General features: G+C 49.5%; 2 protein-coding genes across 2 annotated transcripts in view; both read left to right on the top strand.

Moving 5' to 3' along the window:
* The window catches only part of LOC136608229 (oocyte zinc finger protein XlCOF8.4-like), a 158,423-nt gene that overhangs the window by 43,132 nt on the left and 92,154 nt on the right, over window positions 1-23,137 (top strand). The gene's annotated exons all lie outside the window — the stretch shown is intronic.
* LOC136614908 (zinc finger protein 721-like) overlaps window positions 1-23,137 on the top strand; it is a 39,379-nt gene that overhangs the window by 5,203 nt on the left and 11,039 nt on the right. Inside the window, exons 2-3 of the mRNA XM_066594143.1 lie at window positions 1,928-2,066; window positions 2,399-3,385. Coding sequence (XP_066450240.1) covers window positions 1,928-2,066; window positions 2,399-3,385 — 1,126 coding nt within the window. The remainder of the gene's footprint in view (window positions 1-1,927; window positions 2,067-2,398; window positions 3,386-23,137) is intronic.

Here is a 23,137-nt window from a genome sequence, read left to right as displayed (position 1 = left end):
CTTCTTAGGGCTACCTGTGACCGTGTGCATTTTGCTGCCTGGCTGCTGGGAGTTGTAGTGCCTCACTATTACTCAGCTAGGCCTTTCTGCAGCCTTGCATATAATTTTCTTCCGACTGCAGTTTGCGTTACATAACCGCTGTCAGCCTCCAACTGGACGCCAATAATTCCAGAATTTCCCAGGTCGTCTCCACGACAGCACCACCTGAGATCGCCTCCTCCTGATAGGACAGGAACACACCGAGAGGTTAAAATCTCCCCCCCTTCCTCAGTGCTTTCCTGTCCTACCAGGAGGCAGGATCACTGAGAGGGGCTGGTGGAGACGCCAGCCTGAAGGATCTTACCGGCAGATCGGAGGGCAGTGGGTCAGCCTGCCCTCCCTTCCTGCAGAGCGGCTCCCGGGACGTCACATGGGGTGGTTCCCCCAGGCCAGGTTCCTCCCGCGGCGGCCCATGGGGGGTTCAAAGTGGGGCTCCAGCTCTCCTCAGGCGCCGGCTTAGGACCTAGCGCGGCGCTTCCTGGATCCCCTTGACGCGTGTTGGAGGGGGCGGGGCACCGTGCCATGTGACTAGCGCGATGACGTCATCGCGGCCAGCGCTCGGAGGGGAGGGGGCTTAATCTTAATGGCGCCAAATTCAAAAAATAAAACAGGAACCTGAGAGAAGATGGCGCAGATCAAGTAAGGGCCATTTGGTGAGTGTTTGGCTTACTGCCCAAGAGTGTCTGCAGCACCAGCAGTAAAACATGAGTGCTCCAGCACCAGAGGTTGCGGAATGTTCTGCCGCAGCGGGAACCGTAAGTAGCCAGTGGGGCAAACAAGGTCATGCATATTCTTGTACGTTATTGTGAATGTTGCATCCTTATACGCAAAAAATTTTTGTTTATCTGCCAGGGGGATAAAAGGGATACCCCTCCCAGAACCAAAGCAAAAAAAAATGCGCAGAATGTGGCGCAAGACTGCCGGCTACGTATGGGAAGTCGTCATGCAAAACATGCATAGCCAGGCTAGTCAAGGAGGTATCGGGGGGATTCCTCGAGGACGTCAGGAAGCTAGTCCGGGAGGAGGTATGGTCAGCCCTGACAACTCCAAAAACGCCACCAACGGGGGCATCCAGGGCAAAAGGCCGAAAAAGGGCGTATAGCCCAGTGGAGCACTCAGACTCTGAAGAGGGTTCAGGATCAGAACCAGAAGAGCCGGTGCTCGAGGAGTCCTCAGAAGAAGAGGACTACAAGAAGTACCTCTTCCATAGAGAAGACCTAGCGGAGCTCATCAAATCTGTTAGAGCCACGCTTAAGATGGAAGAACCAAAAGAGCCCTGCACCATACAAGACGCCGTCTTTGGAGGATTAGGGGAGTGACGGAAGCATACCTTCCCGATCCACAGCAACATCTCCAAGATGATACAAAAAGAGTGGAAAAAACCCGACGCAGGATCCTTCTCCTCTAGAGGGGTTAAGAGACGCTACCCGTTTGAGGAGGAGGTATGCGCAAGTTGGGAGTAAATACCCAGAGTGGACGTCCCAGTGGCTAAGGTGGCTAAGAGGACAACCTTGCCCTTTGAAGATGCCACACAGCTGAGAGATCCAATGGATCGGAAGGCAGAGGGCCTACTAAGAAGATCCTGCCAGCCGCCAGTACACTCAGACCAGGGGTCACAGGCACGTGTGTTGCTAGAACCCTGGGGGTATGGCTAGAGCAGCTAGAGCTGCATATTTCAAATAAAACACCGAGGGAACAAATCATAGATTCCCTCCCTATATTAAAAAGGGCCACAAATTTTCTGGTGGACACAGCGGCGGAGTCGGTGAAGCCCTCAGCGAAAACAACGGCCTTAACCAATTCCGCTAGAAGAGTCCTGTGGCTAAAGTCATGGTCAGGTGACCTGGCATCAAAAAACAAATTATGTTCGCTCCCTTTTCATGGCCAGTTCCTCTTTGGTCCGGATCTGGACAGAATCCTCGAGAAGGCATCCGACAAAAGGAAAGGATTCCCGGAGGAGAAACAGCAGAAGGGGAAGACCTTCTTCCGGGCCCCAGCACAACAGCCGGAACCGTATAGGGGCAAGGGCAAGACAGGCCGCTGAAGTTACCCCAAGGGGGGTAGAGGAAGAAATTTCCTCTTCAACCCTCATCAGGGGGATCCAGCCAAACAGAAGCCCTGACGCCATCCCAGTGGGGGGGGGGGGGGAGGGGGGCTGCGGAACTTCGTGGATCGATGGGCCTCAATTTGCAGGAGCCCATGGATCCCGGAGATCCTACAGCAGGGATACTGAATCGAACTGGTGTCACTCCCCAAGAGAAGATACGTTACTACCAGAGGTCCAGCGCAACAACTGCACCCGCTCCAGCAAGCGGTTCGGAACCTACTACGTCTAAATGCAGTGTCCTTCGTGCCTCAGAGAGAAGAGACCTGGGGGCATTACTCCAGACTCTTCCTAATAAAGAAGCCGGGTGGAGGATCACGCATGATAATAAATCTAAAGCCCCTGAACGCCTTTGTCAAATATCGAAAGTTCAGGATGGAGTCGATCTCTTCAGCAGTAAGGTTAATCCCCAAGGGAGCCTACATGGCATCTATCGACCTGAGGGACGCCTACTTTCAAGTGCCAATCCACAGGGTCTCGCAAAAGTACCTAAGGTTCGCGCTAGAGATGGGCAAAAGGACGAGACATCTCCAGTTCAGATGCCTGCCCTTTGGAATCTCCTCGGCACCTCGCATCTTCACAAAGATCATGGCGGAGGTAGCAGCCTACTTGAGGCAGAGTTCGATTCTAATAGTCCCCTATCTGGACGACATCTTAATTATAGCCGAGTCCAGAGAGCTTCTAGTAGAAAACCTGGCAACGGTGCTCAACCTGCTTCAGTTTTTAGGATGGATAGTGAATTGGGAGAAGTCCAGCCTAGACCCCAGCAGGGAGAAGGTGTTTTTGGGCATAACGCTCGATTCAGAAGCTCAATGCTCCTTCCTCCCCGAAGCAAAAGGGCAGAAGATCTGACAGCTAGTAGAATCCTTTCTTCAGAGACGGTCATGCTCAATCCAGGAGGCTATGTCTCTTCTGGGAAGCTTGACATCATGCATCCCGGGGATAGCATGGGCTCAGGCGCATACCAGACCTCTGCAATCAGCGGTTCTCTCAGCATGGGACGGCAAGCAATCCTCACTAGAAAGGAGAATACAGATAAGGAACTCAGTAAAAATATCCCTGCGCTGGTGGACATCCCCAGGAAATCTGCGAAGGGGGGTCCACTGGATACTGAATCCAGCCATGCAAGTCACGACAGACGCAAGCTCCTGGGGGTGGGGGGCGCACGTCGGAGACAAGCTCCTACAGGGTCCATGGCCATGGGGGATGAAATACCAGTCTTCAAACTACAGAGAGCTGCAGGTGATCTGGAAGGCCCTCCAGCATCTGGGGGACTCAGTAAAAAACCAGCACATGAGTGCTATCGGACAACACCACGGCAGTCGCCCATATTCGACATCAGGGGGGCATGAGTTCACCAGCCCTACAAAGCATCGCACAAAGAATCTTTCACTGGGTGGAGGGCCGCATCCTCTCATTATCAGCAGTACACCTGAAGGGATCCCTGAATCAGAGAGCAGACTTTCTCAGCCGAAGGCGTATAGACCCAGGGGAATGGTCTCTATCCCAGGAGGCATTCTGAATCATGACGGACAGGTGGGGTCTCCCACAGCTGGACCTGTTTGCATCCAGACAAAACGCCAAGGTAGAGAACTTTTTCTCCCTCAGACCGGAGGACCGGCCAACAGCGGTGGACGCCCTAATCCAGGATTGAGGAGGAGAACTGGTGTACGCCTTTCCCCCAATTCCATTAATCCCAAGGGTGTTGCAGCACTTCAGGTCACAGCCATGCACTCTGATCCTAGTGGCTCCCTTTTGGCCAAGGAGGATCTGGTTCAGCCTTCTAAGAAACCTGAGCATCCAGGATCCAGTCACCCTTCCTCCTCACGCGAATCTACTAACACAGGGGCCTCTGAACCTCCCCGATATAAGCAGACTCCACGTAACAGCCTGGATACTGAAGAATCCATACTGAGAGGCAGGGGGTTCTCGGACAAGGTAGTCAGGACGCTAATGGCAAGTAGAAAAGAGACAACCAACCGCAACTACCAAAAGATCTGGAAGAGGTTTATCTCCTGGAGACAGGGGAAGGACTTCTCGAGCAGTGGTGCTGACATCCCATTAATCCTAGATTTCCTGCAGGAGGGCCTGGATATGGGCCTCTCCCCGAGCACCCTAAGAGTCCAGACGGCAGCCCTTAGCGCCCTATTCGACACTAAGCTAGCGGGAGACAAGTGGATCAGTAGATTCCTGACAGCGGCAGATAGGTTGCGACCTAGACCTACAAATATATGTCCAGACTGGAACCTAAATTGGGTCTTGGGGGCTATGTTGGCGGAACACTTCGAACCAATTGAGGGGCTCTCAATAAGAATGCTCACAATTAAAACAATTTTCCTAGTGGCCATTTCCTCAGCCAGACGGGTCAGTGAGCTACAAGCCATATCCATCCGCCACCCGCTCCTAAAGATAACTGACACCAAACTAGTCTTCAAAACAGACCTGACCTTCTTGCCTAAAGTAGTATCACCATTTCATAGGGCCCAGAACATAGTAATCCCCTCGTTCTTTAATAACCCAAAAAACGAGAGAGAGAGAGAGAGAGAGAGAGAAGAGCCCTAAATTGCTTAGATGTCAGGAGAGCGGTCCTGAAGTACATCGATGCCACGGGTCCCTGGAGGCAGGACGACAACCTGTTCGTCCAATTCTCAGGCCCTAACAAGGGGAAAAAAGAGGCTAAAAGCTCTATAGCCAGGTGGATCCACCTGGCCATTAGCAAATCATATAGGACCCAGGGGAAGGAGGCCCCCTCGGCTCTTAAAGCCCACTCCACGAGGGCAGTAGCGACTTCATGGGCTGAGCAAAGCTCGGCATCCGTGGAACAGATATGCAAGGCAGCAGTGTGGAAAAAGCCACACACTTTTGTCAGACATTATAGGGTAAAAGTGCAGCTAGACGAGGACATGACCTTTTGGTTGTAAGGTCCTCTCGGCGGCAATCCCACCCTAGAATAACTTTAGTTGGTACGTCTCAGGTGGTGCTGTCGTGGAGACGACCTGGGAAAAGGGTGATTATACCCACCCGATAATTGGGTTTCCAGGATTCTCCACGACAGCACCCGTACATTCCCTCCCAAAAAAAAAAAAGTTAATAGGTCTATACATTTAAAAAAAAAAAAAACCAGATAGGTAAAAAAATTAGTTAGCTCCTACCCTGGCAGTTTCGTTATAATACACTGAGGAAGGGGGGGGAGATTTTAACCTCTCGGTGTGTTCCTGTCCTATCAGGAGGAGGCGATCTCAGGTGGTGCTGTCATGGAGACTCCTCGAAACCCGATTATTGGGTAGGTATAATCACCCCTTTTTTACACCGCTCTGTGTGTGCCATCAACTTAACGCACAGCGTGCAGCAACAGCGCCTGATAGAGGGAAAGTCATATACACGCTATATAGGCTGTATTGTTTTACAAAATATTTTTTTTAATATCTCCTTCATTGGGCTACCTGTGACCGTGTGCATTTTACTGCCTGGCTGCTGGGAGTTGTAGTGAATCACTACTGCACGGCTAGGCCTGTTTGCAGCCTTCCTTATTCTTTGTTTCTGCCTGGAGTTTGCGTTACATTACGGCTGTCAGCGTGAAAGTGTACGCCAATAATTCCATAATTATTCACACCACTCTGTGTCTGCTCTATTCGTAATACACAATGCTGAGGGGTAGGGGTAGGGCTAGAGGATGTGGACGCAGACGTGGGCGAGGACGCGGATGTCCAAGTGAGGTGTGGGCATAGGCCGAGTTCCTGTTCCAGGTGAATCGCAGCCGGCTGATGCGGCATTAGGAGAGAGGCAAGTTTCTGGGGTCCCCAGCTTCATATCACAATTTTTGGGTCCACGTGGTAGACCTTTATTACAAACAGAGCAGTGTGAGCAGGTCCTGTCGTGGATGGCAGAAAATGCATCCAGCAATGTATCGACCACCCAGTCTTCTACGCCGTCCACTGCTGCAACTCTGAATCCTCTCGCTCCTGCTCCTCCTTCCTCCCAGCCTCCTCATTCCATGAAAATGACACATTCTGATGAGCAGACAGACTCCCAGGAACTGTTCTCGGGTCCCTGCCATGAGTGGGAAGAAATGGTTCCTCTCTCACCTGAGGAGTTTGTCGTGACCGATGCCCAACCTTTGGAAAGTTCCCGGGGTCCGGGTGATGAGGCTGGGGGCTTCCGGCAACTGTCTCAAGAGCTTTCAGTGGATGAGGAGGACGATGTCGATGAGACACAGTTGTCTATCTGTGAGGTAGTAGTAAGGGCAGTAAGTCCGAGGGAGGAGCGCACAGAGGATTGGGAGGAAGAGCCGCTGGACGATGAGGTGACTGACCCCACCTGGTTCGCTAAGCCAACTGAGGACAGGTCTTCAGAGGGGGAGGCAAGTGCAGCAGCAGGACAGGTTGGAAGAGGCAGTGGGGTGGCCTGGGGTAGAGGCAGGGCCAGAGCGAAGACTCCCCCAACTGTTTCCCAAAGCAGCCCATCACGCCAAGCCACCCTGCAGAGGCCTAGGTCTTCAAAGGTGTGGATGTTTTTCAGTGAGAGCGTGGACGACCGACGAACAGTGGTGTGCAACCTGTGTCGTGCCAAGATCAGCCGGGGAGCCACCACTACCAGCATGCGCAGGCATATGATGGCCAAGCACCCCACAAGGTGGGACGAAGGCCGTTCACCGCCTCTAGGTCGCACCACTGCCTCTCCCCCTGTGCCCCAACCTGCCACTCAGATCCAACCACCCTCTCAGGGCACAGGCACGAGCGCCTGCCAGCCTGCACCCACACCCTCACCTCCGCTGTCCTCGGCCCCATCCAGCAATGTCTCAAAGCGCAGCGTCCAGCTGTCGCTAGCGCAAGCGCAAATACGCCGCCACGCACCCGCATGCTCAAGCTTTAAACGTGCACATTGCGAAATTGATCAGCCTGGAGATGCTGCCGTACAGGCTTGTGGAAACGGAGGCTTTCAAAACATGATGGCGGCGGCGATCCCACACTACTCGGTCCCCAGTCGCCACTATTTGCCTATGCTTCTGCTACATAAATGTTACAGGGGTCTGCTTATACTGCTGCCACAAGGATGTTACTGGGGTCTGCCTATACTTCTGCTACAGAAAAGGTTACTGGGATCTGTCTATACTGTTATTACAGAAATGTTAAAAGGGTCTGCGTATACTTCTGCTACAACAATGGTACTGGGTTCTGCCTATGCTTCTGCTACATAAATATTTCAGGGGTCTGCTTATACTGCGGCGACAGACATGTTACAGGGGTCTGCATTTACTTCTACAGAAATGGTACTGGGGTCTGCCTATACTGCTGCTACAAAAATGTTACTGGGGTCTGCCTATGCTTCTGCTACATAAATGTTTCAGCGGTCTGCTTATACTGCTGCTACAGAAATGTTACAGGGGTCTGCCTATACTGCTGCTACAGAAATGTTACAGGGGTCTGCCTATACTGCTGCTACAGAAATGTTACAGGGGTCTGCCTATATTGCTGCTACAGAAATGTTACTGGGGTCTGCCTATACTGCTGCTACAGAAATGTTACTGGGGTCTGCCTATACTGTTACTACAGAAATGTTACAGGGGTCTGCCTATACTGTTACTACAGAAATGTTACTGGTGTCTGCCTATACTTCTACTACAGAAATGGTGCTGGGGTCTGCCTATACTGTTACTACTGAAATGTTACAAATACTGGGCTCTGCCTATACTGCTGCTACACAAATGTTACTGGGGTCTGCGTATACTGCTGCTACAGAAATGTTACAGGGGTCTGGCAATACTGCTGCTACATAAATGTTACTAGGGGGTCTGCGTATACTTCTGCTACTAAAATGTTACTGGGGTCTGCCTATACTTCTGGCACGTAAATGTTACAGGGGTCTGCCTATACTTCTGCTACAGAAATGTTACAGGGGTCTGCCTATACTTCTGCTACAGAAATGTTACAGGGGTCTGCCTGTACTTCTACTACAGAAATGTTACTGGGGTCTCCCTAGACTTCTGCAACATAACTGTTACTGGGGTCAGCTTATACCTTTGCTACAGGAATATTACAGGAGTCTGTGTATACTATGGGTGCACTAAGTCTTCCCGTCGCGTTGTTCTACCTTTCTGGCCCAAAAAAATACCCAGACTGAGTAGGGCATGGATTGTGGGCCAAGGCCAACATGTATTTTCTCTCATGTTACCACAGCTATCCGGGGCACTGCAATGGAATTTCTTTCTGTACCGTCTGTGGGTTCCTGCTAGCCACCCATGCTGTGGGTGCACACAGACTTCCCATTGAGGTGTTTTACCTGTCTGTCCCCAAAACACTCACAGACTTGGGTAGGGTGCAGAGTGCAGATGGTTTACGCCTTGCGTTGTCAATGAGGTATCCGACACCCAAACAGAATGAGTAGTGTGTGGACACATGTAGTCCCCATTGCTATGTCACTCGCAGCATCTTGGGCCACACAAGGTATTTGCTGGGACAGAGGCTGACCCAGGACCCGCTCACATACTTCCCACACCGAGTATTGCTGCATTGTGGAGATGTGTAGAAGTGCTGAGCTGGCAGCTGAGTCCCCTTTATGCCCACATTTGCAGCTCCTGACAGAGGTGGCACAGGATTGGAATGAAGATCGAATGTCAATCTATTATCAATTCTCAACAGCATTGTGGGCTATCGCCCACACTTTCAAAGAGGATCGCTGCCTGGCCCTACCACCCCTCTGCAGTGTGTGCCTCTAGTTCCTCCTCATGGCAGACGCACTCATAATACTCAGGGTATTATTCCATCTCCCTTGTTTGCATATTACCCAGAGGGGCATGAATGGCCTTTTGAGTCTCCTCACTCATAGGTGCTCTCCATAGGAGAAAAGATAGTGTTTCTGACCCCCTACTTCTTCAATCCCTGAATAGCTATCTATTGTTACCCAACTAGCCACCAGGGTACAGTGGGATTTATCAGACAGAATAGGCATGGTGAATGAACCTGTTAACATTCTTTAAGCAGTACACACATATTTCAGCAAAACAACTACATTAACTTCTGTAGTGGGACACTACACACACTGCAGGTTTCTAGTGCCAGAGGAAGCAAAGCAGCCCGAGCGTCACCGAGCCACCACCAGGGTTCAATGTAGACAGGGGGTTCTTCTTAGCGTCTGCCTCATTTTTTTTCTCCTCCCGACCTATCGCTGATCCAAAGGCCCACTTTTTTGTTTCACTTGCAGCGTCTCGTAGGGTCACCCCAGACACAAGACACACATTGAGGAGCTGGGAGGGAAGAGTGGTCACTTGTTAGGGTGGCACTTACCAGGCTCCCTCCCGGGGGGACACATGTAGCCTTGGCCAGAGCAACGCTGGGCCTCTTCTGGAAACCCCTAGCATACGGATGCCCGATAAACTGGAGAACAGGGATAGCAGATGTCACGGGTAATGCCAACATTCTGTTACCCACCGGTATGACCCTTGGTGGTAAAAAACGGAGCTACAGACCAAAGTAACATACCTCATTGTGATAGACATGATGATTATTTATAAAATGTCTATCGATTAATATAACCCAAATGTATTTTGTTGTTGTAATGACTTTTAGCTCAAGAGTTTAAAGGACACACACACAATCTAATCATAGTATTTGCTAGACAATGGATGTCTGATCTAATGTTAGTTAAGTACATAGAAGTTACACAAGTTGCACAACCAGCTTCTAAGAGTTAAGGCCATAGTGTCGTGTATATCCTGTGACCAACACTGAGTGTTGAATTAGCACTTCTTCACCCCTCCCATCCTGAAACGTCTACAACAAAGGAATTGCTTCAGCCTGAGCACATGTTGATAAGACTTGCTTATACACGGAGCTGACTTCAGCTAGTTAAACAAATGATTTGTCAACTACACAGAATTCCTTAAGGCTGTCTGCATGTTAAAGAAGACAAAGTCCATACTATGGCGGACGTGAGAGAGGGTGGGCAGAGAGGTGGGCAGAGAGGTGGGGGATTCTGTATGATCCGACAAATGAGAATCCTATATGTTACTGATGTAACCTGTTGCACGCCCATTAAAGGGCGGTTGTCATGTGTTATAATAAAAGGCCTGAGCCTCTACACATGGTAGAGACTCTCCCAGTTTTTAGACCAGCATTTGTGTCTGATTCTGGTTCAATGATGTGTGCACACGATACTCAATTCGGAAAGCGACAAAATACCCCAAAGCCTGCTGGAGAAATCATATTCCAGATCAGTGTCGTTCCTGGGTGAGCGAGTGGATCTGTGAGGTTACAGCCTGGAACGTATGGAGATCGGCAGATGGCACGCAGAACTCAGGGGCCCGAAAATCTACAGAACACGGTAAGATTGCTTTATGTAAATCTACCGATGTGATCTGGGTTCTGACTGCTAAATCTGCCTATATCTGATCCAGACTGGACCTTCACTGAAAGACAGTTCTGTCCACTCGGTAAAACCACCACGTTACCTGTCTAGGGGTATTTTGTACGCTGTGTATGCTGTTATGTCTGAGACGGTTAAAAATTGTTTATGCAAGACCAAGAGATAAATTCTGTGAGGGTTAATGTGTCGGGAGGGCGGACTCGGCTGTTTAAGTCTGAGGGAACACGCCAGTGACACGTGCTCCTAGGTAAAACTAGTGTGAGGTTAGGAAGATTTATGATACGTATACTTACCATATGATTGAGCGTGTTATGTTCTCATATGTGGAAAGGTATTTACGGGTGAATATAGCCGTGGTGTGACGGCTGATTTCTCCAGAATATTATTGAGGTTTTGGTCATTGAAAATAATCGTCAGTCTCTGTGTATAGCTAAATGTCCTGTCTAGGACGTGTACAGGAAGTGCTCTTCGGGATTGCTAGTAGACCTTGGGTTGATATAAAGGTGGATGAGATATATATATACCTTGAGCCGTTGTGGGTATTCTCCAGTAATCCCGTCTGTCTGGTATTATAGAAAGAATGTGCAGTGTTTATTGTTGGGGGGAGGGCTGCTGATAAGAGTGAACTGAAAGCTTTTTCCAATTAACCCTTTCTGTTTACTTTGTCGTTCCCTGTGTTTTGTAGAATTAATGTGCATTATAATTCTGAGTGGGAAAGAGGTTATATGGGAAGGATTTGAAGAAAGCAGATTTTACAAGAGAAACAGTATTGTGTGCAGAAACTTTGAATAGAATAGAATAAGCAGGTAGCATAGAGTTGAGCAAAGTGAGCAAGGACAAGGGTCATAGAGCTTGTGATTTGGTTACTGAACAATGGGAAAGGACCAGGAAAAGTTGCAGAAAGAAATGTTAGGTCATGGACAGATAAGATAGGCTGTAGAAAGTTTTCAGAAGATGAGCAGGAAGCCTAGCAGAAAGAAAGGTGTTTTTAGATTGCTAGGAGAAGGTATAATGTAGTCAAGAGATTGAAGAGGGGAAAGCATGTAGGGGGGGTATGTGTATTGCTAATGAACAATGTAATGTCTTTGTGTTGACTGCAGCCCCTCCCGGTAATGGTGGCTGGCTTGCAATGTTTACAATCCAACATAGTGTGACTCTGCAGAAAATGTAGTGAGGCCTGCCCCCACCCTGAAGTTACTTCCCCCCCCCCCTCCCCCCTCCCCCCCATGTGCTCACTTTCAGGGTGTGTGATGTTACTTCCGGTCCCTCCCCATCCGGGACAGGACCTGGCCCCGCCCCTTCCTCCTCCAGCGGCCATCTTGCCTCACCTGGACGTGCTGCTACTCAGCAGCCATTTTGCCTCACTTGGGAGATTTGTAGCCCCGCCCCTTTCTGCCTCTGGCGGCCATTTTGCTGCACTTGGGAGGCCTATATTCCCCAATGCCACTGTATCCAGTGCTAACATCATGATTGTCTGAAGTAAGGTTTTGTTTGACCAGACTTTGTTACACTCCAAGATGTGGCCACTTTGGATGTGTGATAAGTTCAGTGAAACAAACCTTTGTGGAGATGCAGCTTGGGACATAGTAGATGACTAAGCTGGTTTATAGTGCATGGAAGATTTGAGTTGATGCATGGGGGGCAGAGACCAGGAATACATGACAGGGGACGCTCTCTCATGTTCCCAGGGGCTCTGTTTTCCACTGCCCGCTTCTCCAATGGATGCTCAGACAGATGATGTTATGGAAGGCTCCTACAGATGGAATAATTTCCCTATAGTCACCCAGCAAACTTTTTCATGCAATTTGGTGAAGTAATTTTACTTTTTATGTGAAGAAAGAGGGACTGAATTGCCCAGAGTAGGATGTTAATTCATCCGTATTTTTTAGTTTTTCTTTAAGTCTTTTGTATATTCTAGTGTCAGTCTACACTGAAGCTATAATTATATTCCGACAGGAGAGTAAAAGCTAAACGCTGGCCATACCCTGAAATACTATTACACTGGGTGACGTAAAATTTGAATCGTGTGGCGCCCCCTTGTGTTAAAAAATGCTAACTGAGACCAGAAAAAAAAAAAAAAAAAAAAAATTTTTGTAAGGAGATTTTCGCTCAGACTTCGCTGCATACAATGTCACCTTGACCTACAAAGTGCTTGTTTTTGTGCCTCTTGGTTTACTAGTTTGAACGCAATGACTCTTTTTCCATTGAGTATTGCGGTTCAAAAGGGGGGAGGCATAGGTGATCTGGGTCATAGATGATCTAGGTGTTGTAGATCAGCTATTGGGTTTGAAAAAAAAAATTAAAATAAATGGAATAAGATAACAAGGTTCCGAGCCATGGGAAATAGAACATCAGAACGATTATTTAGTACTAATTCAGTAAGAAACTGCAGGTATGCAAACAGTTGTCAGAACCTCTGTTGATAATGCATATGTTGAGCTTTTTGCAGATGGTATCAGGGTGAGGACTGATGACTCCACATCGGATATGCAGTGGTCACACAACAAGATGTCCTAGAAGCAGAAGCTCTGCCTCCGCATGTCACAGTACAAGAAGCGGAATTGGAAGCCCTCACTGAGGCGTGTAGAGTGGCGAGAGGTAAGACCGGCAATCCTTTACACTGACTCCTGGTATGCATTTGGCACAGCTCATGATTACGGCCCAATATGGAAGGCCAGACAGTTTTTTTACCTTAGCAGGACAACCAATTGAGTATGGTGCAGCGGTACAGAGTCGCATGGAGGCCCTACTTCTACCTGACAAAGTTGAGAGTTCGCACCGATTCCTACACTGGAGAGGCGAGAGACGACACCCTCGCTGACAGCGCAGCAAAGGCAGCGGCCCTCAAGCCGTGGAAGAAAGAAGAAAGGTACTGACAGCATGAGTCAGTGGCAAAAAACTTTGGACATTGACAAAAATTTGGACTTTGATATGCTAAAGACTTTTACAGTTACCAGCCAGCAAGGAAGGAAAGAATAAATGGACTAATATGGGAGCAGCAGAAACAGGACAGCGTGTGGTGACCAGTCAACAGCACTTGCCCACCACAGTTCCTGTATCCCATGATGGCCCAGCTGATGGACGGAAAGACCCACCTAGTAAAGCAGTAATGACGACGACGCTTGAAAGAGGTTGGGCGACTTCTAGATTCTCTGTAGCTGCTGCATCATTTGTCCGGTTTAGCATGATCTATGCCATAGGTGAGACAGGGCAGAAGTAAATTTGCCACATCACACTTGCCGGGACCACTCTACCCATTTCAGGGATTGCAAATTGACTACGTTCAGCTCCCACTTGTTGGGAAGTATGACTACGTGCTTGTTGTTGTTGATGTCTTTGCAGGTTGGAGGCCGACCCTGTTACCAAGGTAAACAAGTAGGTAACCGCAAAGAAGCTCATGAACGAGGTAAACTGTGAATATGGGGTACCAGAGGTGATTCAGAGTCAGACAGAGGTATAAACTTCGCAGGTAAATGTAACATGTCATGTCTGCTCTGGGTGTATCCCAGGCCTTTTACATACTCTACCATCTTTAGAGTAGTGGAAAGGTGGAGAGACGTAGTGGCACGCTAAAAAGTAAGATACTTAAAAATGACGCCACTTTGGAAAGGCTGTCATCCAATAGCCTTATACAGTGTTAGATATGAACCCAGGGGGGATTATACATTATCTCCCTATGAGATTGTTTGGGCTAGCCCCAAGGCTAGGTCGTTACTATCCTCAGTGGTTACAATTACAATCTGATGTGTTGACTGAGTATGTGATTTCCGTTGTTAAAGAACTAACCAAAGCCTATGCACAGGTGTTCTCTTCCAGACTCAGAGGCAGACACTGGGACACATATCTTGCAGCCTGGGGATTGGGTGTGCGTCAAGAAGTTCCCCAGGAAGCACCCTCCTGAGCCCCGATTTGATGGCCCCTACCAGGTGCTTCTGACTACTGCCACAGCTGTGAAACTAGCCGAAAGACTTACATGGATCCATGCTTCATACTGTAAGAAAGCTTCAGATCCGGGAGACCAGTCTTAAGTTGTGCCAAAGACATTACTCTGGTTAGGGCTAGTGAGAGAGGAGGGTAGCAACTGGAATCCTTAGTCGGAAGAATATGAGGGTATGGTTACCTTCTGGTATAACTCGTTCAATGCTCAAGTAGCCGCATATTCCTTCGACTATTGTACTGTGGTCCCGTGTCTAGGCGCAAGATCCCACCGCAGGCCAGATTTAGCTCAGTCCAGCTGGTTATATGACTTATATACCCGGGGAATACAATATGTTTGCGCCACTGATAACGTCTGGGGAGAAGACTGCCGTTATTGGGGATTAGTGGGATGGAACACAGGAATAGACTAGTCCTATAAACCGCGAAGTGCCTTAAATAAGAAAGATAGGAGCGGGAAATCCCTAATTAGTTGTATAACCCTCCTTGAGAGTAATAAGGACAGCAGGTATTGGAAGGCTGAACTTAGTATGCTGCTTGGTTTTAATGTGGTTGTTACATTAACCATGGGAGATCCAAGCCCGGGGGACGGGGAGACTTATAGTCTGGGGACATACCGGTACGGGAGGACAGATCCCTTAGGGAAGTTTAAAATAAGGGATATGGTAGATGCAGCCGAATGGAAGCCTTCACTTAGTCCCGTGCCCATAATTAACCCCCTCCGCCGTAAGATAAAGACCTTGATGAACATGATGATCATAGCCGACCCTACCTTTGAGGACACCTTGACAGTAGCGACTGGCTACTCTGACCAGAATCTCTGGTTGGAGTTGATGAGGTACAATGCTAACACGAGCAACAAGTCTAACTGTTGCGTGTGCGGTAGTGCCCGACCACACTCGGGGATGGTCCCCCTAAATCTCCCTGTAGATGCTTAGTCTCTTCACGAACATTTCCGCTAATTACACTGTCCGTGAGAAATGGAAGAAGGAATACTCTATAACTACTTAAGTGTTTTGCACCGGAGAGAGTATTACTGACTACCCTGGAAACTACACCTGCCGGGCAAATAGGCAGGGTGGAGGGAGATTTTTGGGGAACTCACCAACGGGTATTGCTCCTCCTACAGTATGATAGGAGGGGAATAGATGCAGAATCAGGTCCAGTCCTTAGGAGACGTTTACTGGCTTTGTGGAGACATGAGGTAGAGGACCCGCCTGGAGGGTAATTGGACAGGGGAGTGTGCCTTAGTAAAGCCCTTATGCTCCTCCACATCCTGTCAGACACCAACGTTTCCCTTGTTTGAAAAAGATGAAGAGCCAGTTCCGATAATGCCAAACACATACGCTACCAAAGAAAAAGGAGAAATGTACTAGTACTGCGCCTGCCCCGATCTCCTAAGATGGATTGTCAGTGGAATTCCCATTTGCCTAGGGATAGTGCAGAAGACCTTAGGTTCCGGCGAGGGCACACCCTGTGGGGTGTTAACTTGTACAGATAGAGGGTATGGATGCCCGGAAATGAGCCCAGGGAATCCATGGCCTCCCTCTGAGGTGAGGTAGGGATCCCCCCCTCCTAGGAGTAGGGACTTACGGGCAGTGGGAAAACCCTGACGCAAGGGTGAGGCGACTTGGACGTGTTCACCATTAGGACTATCTCCAGGAGGGACATTGGTGTGGGTGAAGATTAGGGAGTCCCACGCCGTGCGTACCTGTGCACGCTACTAGTATTGTAACATTATGCTAGAGCGAGAAGAGAGACCCCTGGTGGTAGTTTTGATCTACACGTATACATTGACGTCATAGGATAGCCAAGGGGGGTACCTGACAAGTTTTAAAAATTAGAGACCAAGTTAAAACTAGATTCGAGTCCATTTTCCTGATCATTAGGGTAAATAAATGTTGACTGGATTAATTATGTTTATTATAATTAGCAGTGGTTTATAAATTATACTAGAGACGCCTTATAGGGACTAGTCGACCAATAGGACCTACCTCGACTATTGACTTTTTTTAAAATAGAGTGACCTCAGATATGACTTTAGCTAAAAAGGGGAGTGTCTGTAAGATGATAGGGGAGACTTGTTGTACCTACATCCCAGACGACACGTGACCCGCGGGTAAAGACGCAGTTGCCATTAAGAAGCTGACCGCACTAACTAAAAAGAGCTAACTTTTGGGACCAGCACTCGCCATGGATGAGCGGGTGGTAAAGGATCCTGGCACAGACGGGCGTCGCTGTTGTATGTGAACTGATGGTTACCTTTTCTGTTCTAGTCTGCTGTGTTATCCCCTGTGTCAGAGAGACCTGTGAAACTGATGCTGGAAAAGCCGCCCCCACCATGAGTTTGCTGAATGCATCCCCAGAAGGAGTGGACAAGTCCTACACCCACTTGAAGACCCTAAAACGAACCTTCAACGCGCTCCAGTTTTAGGCTCATGCGCAGAAAACTGTGAAAATTAGATAGAGAATTAGAGGATAGACATTTTAAGGGGGGATTGTGATAGACATGATGATTATTTATAAAATGTCTATCGATTAATATAACCCAAATGTATTTTGTTGTTGTAATGACTTTTAGCTCAAGAGTTTAAAGGACACACACACAATCTAATCATAGTATTTGCTAGACAATGGATGTCTGATCTAATGTTAGTTAAGTACATAGAAGTTACACAAGTTGCACAACCAGCTTCTAAGAGTTAAGGCCATAGTGTCGTGTATATCCTGTGACCAACACTGAGTGTTGAATTAGCACTTCTTCACCCCTCCCATCCTGAAACGTCTACAACAAAGGAATTGCTTCAGCCTGAGCACATGTTGATAAGACTTGCTTATACACGGAGCTGACTTCAGCTAGTTAAACAAATGATTTGTCAACTACACAGAATTCCTTAAGGCTGTCTGCATGTTAAAGAAGACAAAGTCCATACTATGGCGGACGTGAGAGAGGGTGGGCAGAGAGGTGGGCAGAGAGGTGGGGGATTCTGTATGATCCGACAAATGAGAATCCTATATGTTACTGATGTAACCTGTTGCACGCCCATTAAAGGGCGGTTGTCATGTGTTATAATAAAAGGCCTGAGCCTCTACACATGGTAGAGACTCTCCCAGTTTTTAGACCAGCATTTGTGTCTGATTCTGGTTCAATGATGTGTGCACACGATACTCAATTCGGAAAGCGACAAAATACCCCAAAGCCTGCTGGAGAAATCATATTCCAGATCACATGTCCCTGGGAACGATCAGGGCCTAGCAAAACTTTACAAAACATGAGTTCCAGCTGATGCTACAGTTTACACAGAATTGGCAGTGCAGGTAAAGAAGTAGACTTAAGAGTATCTCCACTAAGTGGTCCCAGACTTCAGGACAGCCGGGTGTGAAAAACAAATGGGTGTACCTCCACCCGGTGATCCCAGACTTCAGGACGGCCAGATGCAAAAACAAATGGGTGTACCTCTATGCAGTGATCCCAGTCTTCAGGACAGCCATGTAGGAAAAATAATCACGTAGTACCTCTGCACTAGGCCTGGCTGTATGCACCTTCTCTTGCTCATGCTCTCTTTCTCAAGGGACTCACTCTGCTCTGGTTGTTGTCACACAGGTAAACGGTAACTGCTCTTCCTCCTCCATTCTTCACCACATGCGAGTTGAAGGTACCCCCATGTGGCTGGCACTGCGAAGACTGAGGAACCCAGAAGAATGGACTAAGACCTTTTCCCGCTCTCACACACTCCTATTCTCCTATTTATATTCTCATTCATACCACATGACAAGACAAATTGATGCATTGCAAGCAACTCCCAGTCACTTGCAAACTCTTAAGGCCTCATGTCCACGGAGAAAATCAGGCCCGCTACGGATTCTCCATGGAGAATCTGCAGCGGGTCCCTCCTGCCCCGCGGACATGAGCGCTGAAAATAAGAATAAATCAGAATTAACTCACCTCCCGCACGCTCCGAATCCTTCCTTCAATGCGGCGTCATCTTCTCTGCGTCGCAGCCGGATCTTCTTTCTTCGGTCCGGCGGATGCGCAGGATGACGTCGGTGACGTGCCCCGCGCATGCGCCCTCCCGAAGCAAAATGATCTGCCCGCGACTGAGAGAAGATGGCGCCGCGGCGAAGAGAAGAAACGAAGCGGGTGAGTAAAATCTGATTTTTGTCTCCCGCTGATCCGGACGGCTTCCATAGGCTTCAATAGAAGCCCGCGGGAGCCGTCCCCGCGGGAGACCCGCACAAAAATGGAGCATGGTCCAGATTTTTTCATGCTCCATTTTTTTTAAAATCACTTTTATTGACCATCCGCGGGTATTTATCTACCCCGCGGGTGGTCAATGCATCCCTATGTGGTGCGGATCCGCGTGCAGAAGAGTTAAAATCTGCTGCGGATTTTAATTCTTCTTTTGCCCGTGGACATGAGGCCTAAGTATTCATTTGCTGCAGCTGTGCAATACACTTAACAGAATGACAAGACACTTGCACAGCGCACCAACACAAAACATGACATGTATGACATTTATAGAGGGGGCCAGGAAAAAATTACTGGGCCACTACACATTGTTACACAACAGAATCCCAACACTTATGTAGCCTTATTTATATGGTTTTGAGCACATCGGAGGTAACTTTTTTAGCACTTTTGGGTCAGTAGAGGTGGAGGCCTTGGAGTTCGGGCATGAAGACCTTCAGCATTTGGTATGCGCTTTTGCAGAAAGTAACACAAAATATTTTTCTGTCCAATTTTTGGACCAAAAGATCAGATGGAAATAAAACACGTTTATTTGAATATGTATTCACAATAGTCTGAGTAAAAAGAGTTTTTAAAAAATCACAGCATGTCCTATTTTGGTGTGATTTTCATATGAAAATAGCCCATTCAAGACTATGTGTCCATTTAAAGAAACGGATTGCACATGCATAATGTAAGTTCGACCCATTTTCAACGCATATAACCATAGCGACCAGGAATTTGAAAAAAAAATCTGAAAGTGTTTTTTTTTTTTAAAGCATGTAATAATTGAACTACTTATCTCCACACTGAGCTCCGCCCCTTATATACTGATCACATGATGGTGACGTCATCACAGGTCCTACAGCCACCACTTCTCCTCACTGCTGAGCTCCGCCCCTTATATACTGATCACATGACGGTGACATCATCACAGGTCCTATTGCAGTGTAGCAGGTACTGGTCCCTGCTGTTGTCTCTGTTATCAGCCAGAGGATATATATACACATATACATCACACTGATATCCGCTACATTATATTACAGTATCAGAGCCCTGTGTGTGACTCCAGCCGGCAGGTAAGAGACGCCGGAGGGATTCTGCAGTGTTGTTGAATTTTTGTACTTGTGTAACGAGGAGAGCCCGGCTCTCTGCATGGATTTGTATAGCACAAAGGGTTAAAGGGGTTGTACTATAACTGCAGGTTATCCACAGTATACGGACGCATTCACACGGCTGAGAAAATCTTGCGCGAATATGAACCCCATTCTTTTGAATAGTCACACGAGCGAATTTTCTTGGAACGCGTCATTTTCAATGGGGCCGGAAGACCCATCACATGCGTACAATGCGAGGTCTCCCCCTGACAACAATGGGGAACACTTGGCGATCCTCTGATGTGGCTGTGAGCGGCACTGGAGGATCGCAACCTCACCGATGTGATGGGAAGTGTTGTTAGAAAAAAATGCCTTGCATCCGCCAGCACATCGCTTGGGTGCGAGCGCAATATCTGGCTAGGTTTCACGGCCCAATATTATGCTCGGCCGTGTGTAGGTGCGGTGCGCCAGAATGGGGGGGTTGTGGTAATGCTATCACCCTAAACAATGGCGCCGGCGGCCAACAGAATGTTTGGCATAAGACTTTAAAATTTCCTCAAGTAGAGAATGGTGGTAACTGCTGTCATGCCGCTAGTTCATAGCCCGGCCTGAGTCCACTACGAAAAAAGTTTTCGTATATATATATATTTTAATAAAAATGTATTTTTTTTTATTACAATTCTTTCTGTCTCCTCCTTCCTTATTCTGCCTTTCTATATTTTCTATTATAATCTTCTCTTGTACTAAACACCTTTCCTCCTCACTGACTGTTTCCTCCTCTCACTCCGCACTGACTGTTTCCTCCTCTCACTCCGCACTGACTGTTTCCTCCTCTCACTCCGCACTGACTGTTTCCTCCTCTCACTCCGCACTGACTGTTTCCTCCTCTCACTCCGCACTGACTGTTTCCTCCTCTCACTCCGCACTGACTGTTGCCCCTTGCTTTCTACCAATCACAGGCTTCCTCTCGCAATCACCTCACTGTTAGCCAATGGGGAGCTGGGTGATGGACAGCCAATGGGGAGCTGGGTGATGGACAGCCAATAGGGGAACGGAGTGGTTGTCATGCAGATTGTGATTAACCCTTTCTTCTACAACTAACAACATCCTTTATCATAAATGCATAAAAACAGACTTGTATGAAATATTACGTTGTGCGCACTGCGGGTCGCCTTCGGCTAACTTCACGAGTGAGTGCGATATTGGGTCATGAAACTCCGCCTGCTATCTCACTCGCCAACGTGCGATGTCCCTGCGGATGTGAGACGTGTTTGTCTTAACACCACCTTGCATCATTTTAGGTAACGACCCTCTGCCGCGGCGTCACTACGGAGTGAGGGGGCCTCTGCCGCGGCGTTACTACGGAGTGAGGGGGCCTCTGCCGCGGCGTTACTACGGAGTGAGGGGGCCTCTGCCGCGGCGTTACTACGGAGTGAGGGGGCCTCTGCCGCGGCGTTACTACGGAGTGAGGGGGCCTCTGCCGCGGCGTTACTACGGAGTGAGGGGGCCTCTGCCGCGGCGTTACTACGGAGTGAGGGGGCCTCTGCCGCGGCGTTACTACGGAGTGAGGGGGCCTCTGCCGCGGCGTTACTACGGAGTGAGGGGGCCTCTGCCGCGGCGTTACTACGGAGTGAGGGGGCCTCTGCCGCGGCGTTACTACGGAGTGAGGGGGCCTCTGCCGCGGCGTTACTACGGAGTGAGGGGGCCTCTGCCGGGGCGTTACTACGGAGTGAGGGGGCCTCTGCCGGGGCGTTACTACGGAGTGAGGGGGCCTCTGCCGCGGCGTTACTACGGAGTGAGGGGGCCTCTGCCGCGGCGTTACTACGGAGTGAGGGGGCCTCTGCCGCGGCGTTACTACGGAGTGAGGGGGCCTCTGCCGCGGCGTTACTACGGAGTGAGGGGGCCTCTGCCGCGGCGTTACTACGGAGTGAGGGGGCCTCTGCCGCGGCGTTACTACGGAGTGAGGGGGCCTCTGCCGCGGCGTTACTACGGAGTGAGGGGGCCTCTGCCGCGGCGTTACTACGGAGTGAGGGGGCCTCTGCCGCGGCGTTACTACGGAGTGAGGGGGCCTCTGCCGGGGCGTTACTACGGAGTGAGGGGGCCTCTGCCGGGGCGTTACTACGGAGTGAGGGGGCCTCTGCCGCGGCGTTACTACGGAGTGAGGGGGCCTCTGCCGCGGCGTTACTACGGAGTGAGGGGGCCTCTGCCGCGGCGTTACTACGGACTGAGGGGGCCTCTGCCGCGGCGTTACTACGGAGTGAGGGGGCCTCTGCCGCGGCGTTACTACGGAGTGAGGGGGCCTCTGTCGCGGCGTTACTACGGAGTGAGGGGGCCTCTGCCGCGGCGTCACTACGGAGTGAGGGGGCCTCTGTCGCGGCGTTACTACGGAGTGAGGGGGCCTCTGCCGCGGCGTTACTACGGAGTGAGGGGGCCTCTGCTGCGGCGTCACTACGGAGTGAGGGGGCCTCTGCCGCGGCGTCACTACGGAGTGAGGGGGCCTCTGTCGCGGCGTTACTACGGAGTGAGGGGGCCTCTGCCGTGGCTGTACTATTGAGTGAAGGGGCCCACATGGGGGGCGTTATTACTAAGTGGACGCTCGTTAGTACTGAATGGGGGCCTCTGAGCAGGGGACCGTATGGGGGGGCGTTAGCACGGAGTGGGGGGCATTAGTATGCATCAGTAGTCGTACACTACATGCGGATGTGATTGGCCAATACTGCTCACCTGGGCAATCAAAGCAGGCATAGTGCCCTAAACTCATGATGTATACTAATGAACAGTCTACATCAGGTAGGCAGAGAAACGGGCGGCCATCTTTGTTTCTGGACCAGAGGGTTGCTTTAAACTGTTCTGAGGGCTCGGCCTAATGAGAGCGGCATCTGCAATTACCTGCGCTGGCCAATACACGGGTTGACGTTTTTTACTTCTGCTACATAGCCGTGTTGTGGCTCTGCCAGCAGGCACCTGACCCAGCTGATCCACTATTTATGACCTATCCTGGGGTCTTGAATAGTATTTACCCAGAAAACCCCTCTAGTGTACCTCCACTGCTAACATGGTCTTTGCTTCGTAGAAAATGTTTGGTGGCAAGCAGTGCATGCTGCATAGACTCCTTCCCTCCTACCACCTTCGTGGTTATGACTGGCGGTTTTCTGACCCCAGCCTCCTGGAGTTTACCCCACTTCCTGCTGATTTGGGCCTTGGTATAACATGGGGCCAATTTGGAATTGGAAGTATGACCGCCTCATAATCTGCCTGGAAGTGGTAGCCGCCTCACCAAACAGGAGACCTTCACTCTTCACATTGTTATGGGTCTCAGAGGTGGCACATTTATAGAAGCACTGTGGATATGTCATATATGCTTGTGTTGGG

This window comes from Eleutherodactylus coqui, chromosome 1, assembly GCF_035609145.1.
Source record: "Eleutherodactylus coqui strain aEleCoq1 chromosome 1, aEleCoq1.hap1, whole genome shotgun sequence".
Lineage (NCBI taxonomy): Eukaryota > Metazoa > Chordata > Amphibia > Anura > Eleutherodactylidae > Eleutherodactylus > Eleutherodactylus coqui.
The sequence above is the reverse complement of the archived record's forward strand: the minus strand, read 5'-3'. Positions and strand labels throughout refer to the sequence as shown.